Genomic DNA, 14,968 nt, shown 5'->3' with positions numbered 1-14,968 from the left:
ATAGCAGGTATGGGAGTGGTTACATCTCAGGAGGAAGGGAGCATTTCCTTACTACCATATACGGTCTTTTTTGTGCCCTTTAGGAAATGAGGAAGTCACCTTAGGCATACGTGACATAGCTGTTGGTCACGTAGGCTAGCTTTTGTTTGAGAAAGTGCTTAGCGATAAGCACTGATACATTGTATAGAATATTGCAACAAAGGAGGAATTTCATGATGGTGAAAATAGCTTGCCTCCCAGAGTTTCAGTGCTCCTTCACTGATGGTTTCCAAGAAAAAATTGGATAATCATTTGTCTAAAAAGGTATGGAGATACCTGCCCTGGGCAGGGGGTTGGATGCCAGGGCTTCTTCAGTGAATAGGTATCCCTTTTCCACCGCAACCTGTCTTTTTGCAGATACATTGAGAATACAGATACAGTGGTGAAGCACCAATATCCACAGCAAGCCACCTATGCATAGTTTTATCACTGTACAAACCCTATCCTTACATACTTATATCCAGATTTCAGGTACAACTATACGACTTGCAAAGTTTGCAGCATGCATCCTGTTGTCCCCACCTTCACTCCACAGATGCATGTGTCTGGAGGATACCAGGTTGGGGAAAACTGGTGTATGTATTTTCTGGGTACAAAGAGGAGTAGCAATAAATATTTTCTTGCCAAACCAATTTTAGCCATCCAGCCCTGTTTAGAATACTTTGGTACTCTGATATTCTGCTCTAACCCTTCTACTCTTTCTCCTCCTTCAGTATATTGGCAGCTTAGATGTACCTCGGCCAAACAGCAGGGTAGAGATTGTGACTGCTATGAGACGCATCCGGGTAAGTGATGGCAATATTATTCCAGCTTGTTTATAGATCTCTGAAACATCTCAAAGAAAGATTGGGTTACCCTGTTCATTATTTCTGTCATTCAAATGTGTGCACTTTTCAATTAAATACTGGGTATTTGCAGTATTATCATTGCATTCTGAATATTCTCCATCCTGTAAATTCCTCCAAATCTGGCTTTATTTGGGAGGAGAGTAAATTAGTATCTCTTGTCAGTAAACAAGATCCTATAGGTAGAATATCGAATGCACTGAATTAACACTGGTGTGATCAGTTTTGAATGCCTTGGAGGATTCATGTATTGTCAGTGGGCCTGCTCTCTTGCTCTCTGGATAGGTATATATGCATGCATGCACACACACACAGCAGATTTTCTTTCATTTCAGTCAGAGATAATATCTTTTGAAAATCTGGAAGCACATTGCAGTTATCCTTGGAAAGTCAGAGCCACACTGGCTATTCTGCATGGCTTGTAAAGGTCAGTCAGCATTTGACAAACTGGGAAGGGGGGGAAATCGATGAAGAGATGGGTTTGCTGAGAGGAAACATAGAAGACAACAGTTAAAGCAGTTGCATGGTCAGGGAAGGGGTAATCATAGTTGTTTCTTTACCGTGCTACTAGCAGCTCTGGCACAGGGCATTCCCCCTACTACCTACTTTTTAGCTAATCTGTGGTATAAGAGTGACAAAAGACCAGCCCTGGGCAGAATGAGCTCCCTAGACCAGGGGTTCACAACCTCTTGTCTGTAGATTGGCACTGGGCCACAGTATGCCAGAAACCGGGCTGCCCAAACAAGTGAAGCCCCATCTGCGGGATACAGTCAGCATGCAAAACCACACCCCCTCTGGTCCGTGGAAAAACCTCTCTCCACAGAACTGGTCCCTGGTTCCCAAAAGGTTGGGGGCCACTGCCCTAGACTGTAGGTTAGTATAGAGCTCATTTCTATGCCATGTATAAAATGTATATTAATAATAGATTTAATTATTAGTATGTCATTGTTGGCATCTCAACATGATTGGTGGGCATGATTCATTTACAAAATAATCATAAGCTGCTTGTCTCTGCCTGAAGGAGTTTACCATAAGAATTTGGGGCAGAGAAAAATAGGAGATGGGTAGAGGGATGAATTAGTAGGGGAAGATTATACATTGCTGCCACATTTTGAGAAAGCAGGTTTTGGAGAAGCCTTAGAGGGCTTTTAATCTGTATTATAAAGAAGTGCAGGTCTGCACTTCTATATCATAGTGGTAGATTCCTATCAGTGTTGAAGGAAGGTTGCTATGTTTTTTAGAAGACTGGAAATAAAGTATTGTTGACAGAAGATATTTGTTCTGTACAGACATGTATTACTGGTATCTAGATCACTTCTGCTCTTATCATGTGCTTACGAAGAAAATAATAGAAATGACACATATTTCTGTCTTAGTTGCTCTAAATTCCTTCTTTAGATAAGAGGCAGAAAGGACAGGGACTGGTATCACAGAGGTAAAAGAATTAAAGTAGGAAATTTAATAGCTTAATATTTTTTAATATGTAGCAAATCAAGTGTTTAAAACTTTGGTATGGTCCTCTCTGTTACTATGAGTTTTATATTATGTGAAGTGTTGTGGAGGCAAACGGCAGGGAACAGAACCAAACTCCATAAAGTCACCAATGAAAAAAATAAAATAATCCAAGTACTAATATTAAGTTGACTGTAATTTTTTAGATCTTGCTGGATCTTCCTTTATTTTCCTTTAAAAATGGGAACATTTGTCTTTTCTAGTTCTCTGACACTTCACCACTGGTCTCAAGATTTTTCAAAGATGGCACATAAAAAATCAATCAAACCATCAGTGAATTGTTTCAGTATCCTAGGATGAAATTCATCTAACTTAGGAAATGTAAACTAATTCAAAGGAAAAACATTTTTTAAGTCCAAGATATTGTATACATGTGACTACAGCATTCTTAATTACTTTTCCCAATGTGTAGGAGGATTTCATTTCTTCAACTAGGAATTAATCTTCTTTCCTTGAACTGATAAATACTTGTAGCCTCTAATCATATGAATTTGGTCATTTGCTGTTCCAGTCCTTTGACTTTTTCTTCAAAGACTGCTTCAAAGTTTCATTTGCTATATATATAATTAGATTGTTTTAAGATAGAAAACAAATTAAGCCACTGGATTTTGTGCTTGATTCTGCTGATCCATAAACATCACAATGAAAGTTCACTTTCATGTTATTTCTGCTATTTTAAGTTTGTATGCTGCTTCAAAATATGCAAATATTTCTTTTAAACAAAAAAGTAATACTATCTTTTTTATTTAAAATGGGTATAAATAGTTACTGGAATTTGTTTTGCATATTTCAGTGGGACAAATCTAAACATCCATGAAATTGTGAACATCTTTCTAGATAGTGTCCAGATCAGTAGGTTCCATATTTTGTAATTACACTTACTTAATTGTTACACTGGTTGTGGCATAAACCTTGAACTAAGCTAGTTTTCAAGAATATATGTTTAATTATAACTATATATTCCTATATGCCTAGTAATTGTTTTAAAAGAACAAAATTCTCCAATATTTACCAAAGAGCAGAACAGGCACGGGCCAATTATTCTGGATAACCGATGGCATCATCCGATTATTTCTGTCATTGCCATCAACTATTTGTTGTGAAGGGATCACTATAGTGATCACTGTGTGACATTATGGGATGTTTAATGTTAATATTACTCCGTGTTGCAGAAATGGCACTACCTGTTGTCTGTATGCCTTGGCAATAATTTCTCCAATCCCCTGCCCAACTTCCCCTGGTCTTCCTTTTTTATTTTTAAACTACACATAGAAAAGGACAACCATCTTTCCTGTCTGCTCTACCTCTTAACTTGGCCTTTCTTATTCCTCCTAATGGAATTAAACAGGGAGAGAGGAAGGGAGAAGCAGACAGGCAAGTACCAGCACAAGAATTTGAGTTAATATAGAATTTCTTATTATAGCCAAAAAACTGCTTGGTTGGACCTATGTAGTCAACAAAAGTTGAACTTGCATCAAGCTCATCTTTACTCTTTATTTTACTTTGTAGTAACATTTAAAAAATAAAGTTGGACCAGAAGGAAAAGTCCTTAGTGCAGACATGTCAAACTCGTGATGTCATGTGATGTCACATGACGTATCAGAGCTTTTTTCTCATTGCCGGCAATGGGGTGGGCACGGTTTCTTGGTGACGCATTCGGCCCGTGGGCCAGCAGTTTGGCACCCCTGCCTTAGTGGATCATGCTCAGAACAGTGAGCTTAGGAAGGAATAAATCATATGAGATCCATTCTGGAAGATTTTGCTGGCTGTAAGATCTGTGTGGAAGGGAAATCAATACCAGCCTTAAGCATGTTCTGTATTTACAATACTAGAAGCAGCTTAGAAAATAAAATGATGGGTGTGTGCGGGTCAGTGCTTTGTTTTCTTTTTGGTATATTGGTGCTTTATGATTGACAGCACACTATGGTAAAGGTTTTGTGAAACTGCCTATAATATGCTCTTAACATTTTAAGTGTATTCATGTCTCAAAAAGGTTGGGCACCCCTGAGTGTGAGTAACTGAGAGCTGTACCAGTCTTCCCAGTTCAGTTTTCAGGAGAGCTCTTGGGACTTTGAGATGTCAGGGCTTATACTGCTAGAATTGTTTCTTTCTTCCTGTTCCTTCAAGTCACTTGCTTGTTTGTCTCTACTGAAAACTGGACAGGACAGGCTGATTTGATATTCTGCTCATGCTCTTTCACCTGCATGATTTTGCCAGTTGGAGCACTGCCCAACTCCTCTGTTTCCTGCTCTGCTTTATACTTCTCCCACCTCTCCTGGCTTTGCATGAAGAGTAGCAGCTTAGAGGGGAGGGATGCTTTGGCATTTGTCTGGAATGCTTGGAATTGCTGTATGTTGTGACCTTTCACCTTTGCCTGTATTGAGGATTTTGTGATGTGCTGCACAGTGTTTGAGAACAACTTGAATTCCATTTGCTAACCCCATTCTACCCAAATACTAAACATTAATGCAATTCTCTTCTCCTGATGATATGTCTTAGGCTTTATCCATTCATTTTATTTTGTCTGAAATCTGTCCCAGATTCACTATGTACTTACAGCAATGAAGCAGTGAATTGGAGGGTTGAAATATAAACTTTATATTTAGTTTTAGCATCATATGCATAAATAGCAAACTAAATTTTATACCTAATAAATTCTATATGTTTTTTGCCAATATTTAAAGTTCAGTACACAAGATCAGTGGGTATGGTGAAAAATATTTGTAGCTCAGGTGATAGATATTGGTGGTGGTTTGTTCTCCGAGCTTGTTGTTTAGTTTCCAAATGTTTCACCAGGTTAGGTAGCATCATCAGCGGAACTTCAGTTGAAGTGTCTTGTTTCAGTTCTCTTCTGCTTTTATAAGTCTTATGTGGTCAGTTGGTCCCTCACGGCATGACCAGCCAGGGTGATCTCACAACCAAATGATCCTCACATGACATGACCAACTGACCACATAAGACCTATAAAAACAGAGGAGAACTGAAACAAGACTCTTCAACCAAAGTTTCACTGATGATGTTACCTAGCCTGGTGATGAAACGTTTGGAAACTAAACAACAGGCTTGAACAAACCACTACCAATACTCAGTGGGTATGGATGACTTCAAGATTTGCACAAATATAAACAATGTTAATGAATCAAAGGCCTCAACCATAGAATGTTGAAGGATTCAATAATGATAACTGACATTACAAGATTGCCCAGATGACTAGAAACTCTGTTTTGCTAAGATTTAGTCTGATGATACCCCACCCCCAATCCTTATAGCTTCCAGGCCCTAGAGGATCTTGTTGCACAGTCATTATAAGTAGAAATAAAACACACAAAACCGATCCTGGTAAAAAATCTTTAAAACATATTTAATAGGTGTGTTTTATTTTTGAAATGCTCCACTTTTTTCCTGTTTATCCCTCTTTTACTTTCCTTAGTGGGTTTTAAAAATCAATGAAAGTACTATAGAGAGTATGTACCAGTGTTTCTAAACATTGGCTGCTTGAAAATGTATGGATTCCAACTCGCAGTTTTTCCCAGCCAGCTTTAGCTTTGCTGGCTGGGGAATTCTGGAAGTTGAAATGCAGCCAATGTTGAGGAACATTGGCCACTTTGATACTTATAAATTTTTGAGAAGATAGTATATGACTACACTGGGTATTTTGAACCCACCAAAGCAATCTTTCTGAACATACATAAAAGATTCTGAACTTTATGATGCTCAATAGAATGTTCCATATCCCACTGTGGTTCTGCTAAAAAATGTTTACACCCCCAATTACCTCAGGGAAAAGCAAGACATCAAAGATATTCTGGTTGGTTATTAGCTTCTTGCTTCTTATTTGCATAAAATACCAGCTAGAATGAGGCATGTCAAACTCGCGACGTCACGTGACATATCGGGCCGGTTTTGCCATTGCCAGCAATGGGGTGGGCGCAGCTTCCACGTGACGTGTCTGGCCCGCGGGCTGGCAGTTTGGCACCCCTGAGCTAGATGGTGGCAGCATCTAACTGACCTTGGCTGATCTTGAAAAGCCACGTAGAGTTGGATCTGATTAATACTTAAGTAAAGAACAGGAAATTCCATGGCCTAATTAGGCAAGCTAAACTAAGAAATTGAAAAACTGTCAAAGAAGAACGAAATAACCACTTTGGAATTCTTGACAAAAAATTGCATATAACCATAACATTTTATTGGTGTGAAAATTTTAAAAAAAGAACAATAAATATGTTTAAAATTTATATAATCCTGCACTAAAATTATGTCATATCAAATGAATGTGAGGCTATTATAAATTATTTTATTTTAACAGAATAACAATAATACTAGCAATAATAGTATTGCTTGAGCAGGGGGCTGGACTAGAAGACCTCCGTGGTCTATTCTATTCTATTCTAAAACCATAAAATACTTGAATCAGACTCCTAAAGCACTTTTCATGATAATTTGGCCTGAAAAGGCAGGATAAAATAGCTCCAAGGCACTAAAAACTAGAAGAAAGCCAAAAGGCAATTTCACCATTCTCTGTCTTCTAAAATAACATAAATTCTAATATAAAAGAAATATCTCAGGATGGAAGGAGCAATAAAACATTAACAATATTTTGGCTTGATAAAGAGTAAACCTAAGAAGAGAGCTTAACAGATGTGTTTCTTTATGGTACTGAAAAAAAACCATTATCGAGAACAATCCTGAATGTCAAATCTTGCAACAATTCACAAAGCATCAGACCTTCAAATTGGAGTCATTAAAGTGAAGGGTGGAAGCAGTTCTATCAGAGGATTTTTTTAGATTCAGTTAGGTGCACAACAAATTTTCAGTCCATTTTTTCTAGCCCATTGTTCCAACCAATGGGGCAAGAATATATAACTGAAAGAGCCAATCAGGGTACAGTGACCACCCACTTCCAGAACAGTCAGTGTAGGAAACATCATCCCAGTACAAGTCCAATCTGCCAACCAAACCACTGAAACCAGAGCCATCAGTGGACTTGAAGGCACTAGGTGTATAGAGTATTTACCCAATGTAAATGTGGGAATAACACCTGTGGCAACTGCTAAAACATCTGGGCATTCTGTCTCAAGTACTATAGTCACCTAGAGCAGACATCACGTGACATCGTGCGACGTATCGGAGCTTTTTCGCCATTGCCGGCAATGGGGTGGGTGCGGCTCCGGTATGATGAAACCGGCCCGTGGGCCGGCAGTTTGACACCCCTGACCTAGAGTAACTACAACTATGTGTCTGGAAATTGAGCAAAACTAATGACATAATTACTAATTATGAAACATAGGAAGTATTTCAGAAAAGACTATACCTTATGCCTAAGTTCCTCAGCCACTTTTGGAAGTTGTCAGACATGAACTCTGTTCCCCTGTCTGTTTGCAGCTGGCATACTTTATGGCCATATCTTCGCTCTACAAAGTTCACCCATTGCCTGAACTGTTGAAGAACTTCTGTTTTGCTCTGTAATAAATAGCAAAACCCATATCTGGTGTAGTCATCTACTAAGACTAGTACATACCTGGCTCCTCCTAGAGAGGGCACCATAGGACCAATTAAATCAGCGTGCACTAACTACAAAACTCTGTTTGTTTGCCTTGAGCTTTTCTTACTTACAGGATACACTCTGGACTTTGACTCCTTACAAATAGCATAATCTAAATATGTGTTGCATTGCTTAATTTTAAGTCCCTCAGCTAGGTCTGGCATCCTTTGCAGCATAAACTTGCATAATCTAACCTCCTATGTAATAAATGTACCCAATTATTATGCGTGGGTGTGTTTGTAAGTGTTTGTGCACAACCATCCTGCTGCTTTCCTAACACATATAAATTATCCAGCTTAACACCTTGTGCACAAATCCTCCCACCTTTCCTGATGGTGTAATGACCATTTGCAAACAGTACTTCATACCCCATATTATCCAAGCTCGGAATACTGAGTAAATTATGGTCTAACTCTGGTACATATAATACATTATACAATGTTTTTCCAATACCAGGTACATAAACTTTACCTTCCTCTTTAACAGCAGACTGTTGTCCATTTGCCAAGCTAACAAATGTTTGTTTAGCTGGTCTTAGGTTTGAAAACATTTGTGGGTCATTTGCAATATGCTGACTCACCCCACTGTCCAACAACCAAGTGTTATTTTCAGTTAATGTTACTGCAAGGGAAAATGTCAGTTGTGTAACTTTACGATCTTGTTTCGCTGCTCCTCTATTTCTTCTCTCAAGGCAGCATCTTTGGAACCACACTTGAAGCACCATACAAACGTTCTCAGCTGTTCTGGTGGCATCTTTGGACCTTGTAGTTTTAGGCCTGGTCTGTGCGTTGTCACCCCCTCTCTGCTACCTTTCCAGCCATTTCTGTTCCTCCTCCAGCAACTGGCCAGACAAATACCGGTAACTCATGGTTAAGTCTCTCTCTTGCATGGACTCTAAACTGGTCATTAGGACATCCTATGAAGTGTCCAATGAACTGAGCACCACATACACCTTATGTGTCTCAGTAAAAGTCATTCCTATTTCTTCTAACTCTAGGAATGTCTTTCTCATGGACTGCAAATGAGTAGACATGCTCTCTGTGCCTTATATAGCTTTCCTGTCAGCATTACTTTGCTGCTCGCAGGCTCTCTCATGTACACACTGCGCAAAGCTTTCCAGCATTCTTTAGCAGACTGGAGACCCCTCACGTGTATCAGCTGGCTATCTTCCAAACTCAGTATCATGCTGGCCAATGCTTTCTTATTCTTTCTCCGGTCCTCATCATCCAGGACTGCAGATGGATCAGCAACTATCATCCACAACTCCTCCCTTCACAGGTACATCTCCATTTTCAGACACCAGGAGAGGTAGTTGGTCTCATTCAAATGAGATACTATGAAACCTCCTCCCATTATGCTGATGGAGTCCATGTTGCCTACTATCACCACAAACCACAACAAACCACAAGCCTTAACTCCTCTGGCTCTGGATCAAGCTCTCACTGGGTTTCTCCTCACTCTGGACCTATAACCTGTCAGAGCATGCACAGTCTTATTGTGCGAGATAACCCAGGAGTAAACACAGTAAACAGTGGTCTATATTAAATGGTAGTTTATCTTACACTATCTACAATATCATACACCAGGAACAATATACATACACGTGCTAATACAGTAGGATCCAACACACAGCAGTTACAGCAGAAATACAGAAGAGAGAGCACACATCTGCAGAGCCTTCCCTTTTATACAAAGGTCTTAAAGAGATACAGACTCACCCGGCTCTTAAAGGGTCATAGATCCTGCTGAGTCATTCCCAACATTACATCATACATTTTACGTTACATCAGCTGGTTAGCTTCTAAATCATTACCTTGACATAGTTCATGTCAGGAAATGGATTGCACAAGAAATACAGGAGCTCTCTTTTATTGACATTATCATCTATATAACAAAATCTTGACAGACAATAACATTTCCTCTTAATTCCTTATATTAAAGAAAGTCAAAGCGGGGCAAATTTAAGTTTCCTTCTCATGCTATCTTGTCTTCTGGGACTTAATTCAAGTTTTGCAAATGATCTTTGTGTTCCTTCTCCAAGTCAAGTCCATGGTTCTTGCACATATTGAAAAGGGGAAGGGGAATCATCTATTGTGTCAGCATGTTTCACTGGAGTGAACATTTCTCCTGTTATATGTCTCTTCATTGCTCCAATTATATTTTAATATTTTATCATCAATGCCAAGTACAACAATACGGCCTGTTGCTAACTCCCTTCAATTGGAGTTATAGCATTAGATAGAAGCAGAGAGGCAGGAAGATTAATAATACAGGTAGTCCTCGATTTATGACCACAAACAAGCCACATTTTCATTGCTAAGCAAGAGAGTTCTTAAGTGAGTTTTGCCCCATTTTACAACCGTTCTTGCCACCGTTGTTAAGTGAATCAATAGAACTAAGTCCAATACTGCATCCAGCTTCGGTCACCACAATATAAAAAAGATGTTGAGACTCAGACTACTGCCAGGACCATCCAGGAACTGCGCAGAATCTGTGCAACACATGGACTTCCAGACGTGTTAGTCCCTGACAATGGGGCCTCAGTTTACTGCTTCCGAATTCCAGTCTTTCCTCAGGGCAAATCTAATATGGCACGCCACGTCGGCTCCCTTTCATCCGGCCTCGAACGGCCAAGTGGAACGCATGGTCCGCACAACAAAGGAATCACTAAAACGGATTGTCACAGGGGATTGGCACCACAGACTGGCAGATTTTCTACTCTGCCAATGCACAGCTCCCTGTACCGCCATGGGCAGAAGCCCTGCCAAACTCAGATGGGGCCGACGTTTGATCACCAAGCTGGACAGGCTGCACCCCAACCGGGTTGCCTCGGACTCTGCTCAGCCAAAGGCACCTTGGAATTTGCAAGTGGGTGACCGGGTTTGGACCCAGAATTATGGGCAAGGGCTTTGTGGGTGGCAGCCGTGGTTGTTAAGGTGTCGGGACCACTCTCTTATGAGGTGGTCCTGGAAGATGGGCGAGTCATTCGCCGGCACATTGACCAGCTGCGTTGGAGGCTAGCGAACCAGTCACTGGCTCAGGACTCTCAAAAGGGCCGCATGCAACAGCCATGCGACAGCAGGCCAACAGAGGAGCTTGCACGCTCCAACAGAACTCTTACTCAAGGAGACGGGGAAAAGGCCGTAGGAGAGCTTCCCCTGGATAGACAGACAGTATCCGCTGAACAGGACCGACAAACTGCGCTGAGACTTTGCTGCACGAGTGGACTTTGGTTTGGGCTGACCGAGACTGGCCGGCCAAAGGGACCCAAGTCAACCTGACTTCACTGGACCTCAGAGTCCTGGTCTACCCAGCCTGGCAGGCGAGCGGGTAGACCAGGAGACCCCTGCAACCCCTAGATGTTCAGACTGGTCAAGAAGGCTGCCTAAATATCTAGAGGACTATGTCCAGCAATTGAGAGTTTGAGCCATCTAGGGGGAAGGAGTGTAATGTATTGGCCACAACTGTTTTAAATCACTTGCTTAATGTCTGACCTACATTGCTGTATTGTTTAACAGTTGCTGTTACTGAAAGCCAGACTGGCTGTCTCCAAGCTGATAATGAGGTTTGGGGTGGGAAACTTACTTTAAACCTATTGGTTGCCACCTAGAGGCTAACTGTATAAATAGCTGTGCAGCAGCCTTGAGGGCTGCTTCTGTTCTGAGTTAATAAACTTGTTTGCTGTTTCAACACTCTGCCTTGTTCAATGCCTGAAGAACCGAAGATATAACAGAATGTTTGGATAATACTTCATTGCAAATAATGCAAACAGGAAGCTACTGATTGTTTTCTTCCACAAAATAAAATCCAAACTTCAAATAATCTTCACTGTATTTTTGATCCGGTGCCAGTTTTAATTTCTTCGGTGGTGGTTCCTTTGCTGAATCACTTTCCTTTTGTACTGATGAACATATGATGAATTTCTCCATATTTATTAATACGCACCAGTACCTTGGTGGTCAGGTGGCTGGTCAGCCCTTCTTCCTCTCTCCCTCTCCTCTCTCTTTCTCCTCATCCTTCTCTCACAAAAGCCTCTCTCTCTTTCTCACTCTTTGCTAACAAAAGCTCCCCTCTCTCTCTCATCCTTTACTCACAAAAGCCCCCCCTCACCACTTCACCCACAAAAGCCCCTCTCTCTCATACACACACACACACAAACACTTTGCTCGCAAAAGCCCCCCCTCTCACCCTTTGCTCATAAAAGCCCCCCCCCTCACCCTTCGCTCACAAAAGCTCCTGTCAATCTACAAACCCTACTGCCTTTAGGACTGCTACATGCTTCTAGCTTGCCAACAGATGCAGGGGGTGGAGAAGGGGTGAACTTTGAATCCATAGGTGTCCTTATCATCATGAGACTAGAAGTTTTGTTTTGGTGAACCAAAGTGCCTTCTCATAACAATTCCGGGAGATGTATTGGACAATGTAACCTGAACTGTCAGAGAGGAGAGGAGGACATTCCTTCTTTTAATTAACTGTTTCCCACCATTTCTTCGGAGCTAGCTTTCACTTTGAACCTTCGGTAATGATTCTGCTCATTAAATATTACATTAGAGTAATTAATGGCTCTAGTGTTTTTCTTAGTTGGGCTTTTCAACTGGAGGTTGACTGCCACTCTCTCTCTCTCTCACACCCTTCGCTCACAAAAGCCCCTCGCTCGCTCTCTCACCCTTCACTCACAAACCCCCCCACACACATTCTTCATTGACAAAAGCCCTTCGCTCTCTCTTTCTCACCCTTCACTCACAAAAGCCCCCTTCACACACCCTTCATTGACAAAAAACCTTTGCTGTCTCTTTCTCACCCTTTGCTCACAAAAGCCCCCCCCCGCGCTCTCTTACCCTTCACTCACAAAAGCCCCTTGCTCTCGCTCTCACCCTTCGCTCACAAAAGCCTCTCTCACAAGCGCTCTCCTTACCGCTTCGCTCACAAAATCCTCTTCTCTCTCTGTGTGTGTTTTTTTTCTCTCCTGCCAAAAACTGCTCCTTTTATAGCCTCTCCTCTCCACCCTCCTCCTCCTTTTCCGGGTGCGCCGGAAGCTCCGATCAACATGTAGCCGTGCGTGCTGATCCTAGAGCTTCTGCCAAGCCCTGACAGCCTGCAGCTCCAACTGATTTCCTCCAGGCCTGTGCAATGCCGCTTTAGCTCATTTCCTCCCCTGCTACACTTGCCTTGGGGTCGCATACCACCTGCCAGGTACTAAAGTACCACCGGTTGAGGAAAAACCTCAAAGATACTTCAAAGATTATTGGCAAACTGCAAGGGAGTATGGAAATTGCAGGAACTGGCTCCTGCCAATAGGAAACTGCCCATTGCAAAACTCTTATGTTCACCCTTTTCTTTAGAGCAGCTACTGAGCTAAATTGAACTGGATCAACTTGCAAAGTTTCCATAAATCCAACTGCATCAGAGATACCCAGAAATGTAGCACTGCTTGCAGATCATTTGTTGCAGAAGGGGGTTGTGTTCCTTAATGATTAAGTGGCTACAAAGGAGACAGTAACAGCTGTGAGAAAATGAAGTGGGCTCAGCACAGGTTGGCATGTCCTACAGTTTGCTGAACAGTGCTGAAGTTAGGCCTTATTAACATCTGTGTTTTACACCTGGCAGTATGAATTCAAAGCCAAAAGTATAAAGAAGAAGAAGGTGAATCTGTTGGTATCTGTAGATGGTGTGAAAGTGGTACTGAAGAAGAAGAAGAAGGTAGGTTCTTGATTTCTAAAACTTTCACCCTGTAGTACAGTTAAAAAATCCTTTTTGTAAATGAAAGAGACTTTAACTATTGCTGTGAAAATTTTGGTGTTTGAAATATTGTCTATGTACAGATAATCCTTGGTTATGACCAGTTGAATAGCAGCCATTCAGAGAGCCTACAGACCCCTCTCCCCAAAGCCTGGTTCAAAAGTTATGTCCACTGCAGTGACCCTGTGGTTGTTTACTGTTATAATCAACAGCAGGGATTATCCAACAATTGCTAGACACATTTTTAAACATTTTTGCTAATCTTGCAGGTGGTAAGTGCCATCTATAGAACATTTTATATAATTTTTCTTTATAAATAGTTGCCCTCGTTACTTTGTAATTTCTTTCCCATAGGTTTTGCCATTTTTCTAACTCTACATTATGCCCAAAGTTTTTTGCCCAAGTTATCATTGTTTCTTTAAATTGTTCATCTTCCATCTTTAAATTTAACAGAAAGCTGTACAGTTTCTTAATCAATTTGTCATCTGATGACAATAGTATCTGGTCTAATGTTGTCTGGTCTTTGTAAAAACCATATATTTTTGCATCTTTCTCATATCTCATTTGCATTTGCAGGTGTGGCCACCATGATAGTTCAATGCTCTGTTCTTCCAATTCTTGTTTAGGTTGTACTGTAGTTTCCCATCAGTATTCAAAATATCTGGTGATCGTTCTTATATTTTTCTTGCTGTCTTTCCTGTATATTCTGTACTATCTCCCCCATGTTTGTTAAAAAAAATATGAAAATCATTGTTTTGAACACTTCTACTCTAAAGATGAGTACAATTGACTTTGGGCAAAGTCCACCTTTTCTAGATGCACTATTAGAGCCATCAACTTTATTTATTTATTTATTTATTTATTTATTTTGATTTATATCCCGCCCTTCTCCCAACGGGACTCAGGGCGGCTCACAACATATTTAAAAACAGAAACGTATTTACAATCCCCACCAAATAAAACCAAATTAAAACCAATTATTTAAAGTTGTGCTGCTTAAAATTGTTCTTAAAATAAACCCGATTTAAAATAAACCCGATTTAAAATCCTCCCTAGGCCAGGCCCGCTTGCTGGAAAAGCCATGTCTTGAGAGCGCGGCGGAAAGTAAGGAGATCCGGAATCATCCGGATCTCGGGGGGTAGTTCGTTCCAGAGGGCGGGGGCACCCACAGAGAAGGCCCTCCCCCTGGGGGTCGCCAGCCGACATTGCTTGGCCGACGGCACCCTGAGGAGACCCACTCTGTGGGAGCGTACCGGTCTATGGGAGGGAATCTGTGGCAGAAGGCGGTCTC

The 14,968-nt window shown here is 41.1% G+C and overlaps 1 protein-coding gene across 2 annotated transcripts in view; it reads left to right on the top strand.

Moving 5' to 3' along the window:
* NOS1AP (nitric oxide synthase 1 adaptor protein) overlaps positions 1–14,968 on the top strand; it is a 91,567-nt gene that overhangs the window by 57,201 nt on the left and 19,398 nt on the right. The window contains exons 2-4 of one of the 2 annotated variants that reach the window (XM_015821660.1): positions 753–824; positions 13,546–13,638; positions 14,135–14,136. In XM_015821660.1, the coding sequence (XP_015677146.1) occupies positions 753–824; positions 13,546–13,638; positions 14,135–14,136 (167 nt within the window). The remainder of the gene's footprint in view (positions 1–752; positions 825–13,545; positions 13,639–14,134; positions 14,137–14,968) is intronic. The other variant, XM_015821658.1, reaches the window with a different exon arrangement.

This window comes from Protobothrops mucrosquamatus, unplaced genomic scaffold, assembly GCF_001527695.2.
Source record: "Protobothrops mucrosquamatus isolate PMUCROS unplaced genomic scaffold, P.Mucros_1.0 scaffold1378, whole genome shotgun sequence".
Taxonomy (NCBI): domain Eukaryota; kingdom Metazoa; phylum Chordata; class Lepidosauria; order Squamata; family Viperidae; genus Protobothrops; species Protobothrops mucrosquamatus.
The sequence above is the reverse complement of the archived record's forward strand: the minus strand, read 5'-3'. Positions and strand labels throughout refer to the sequence as shown.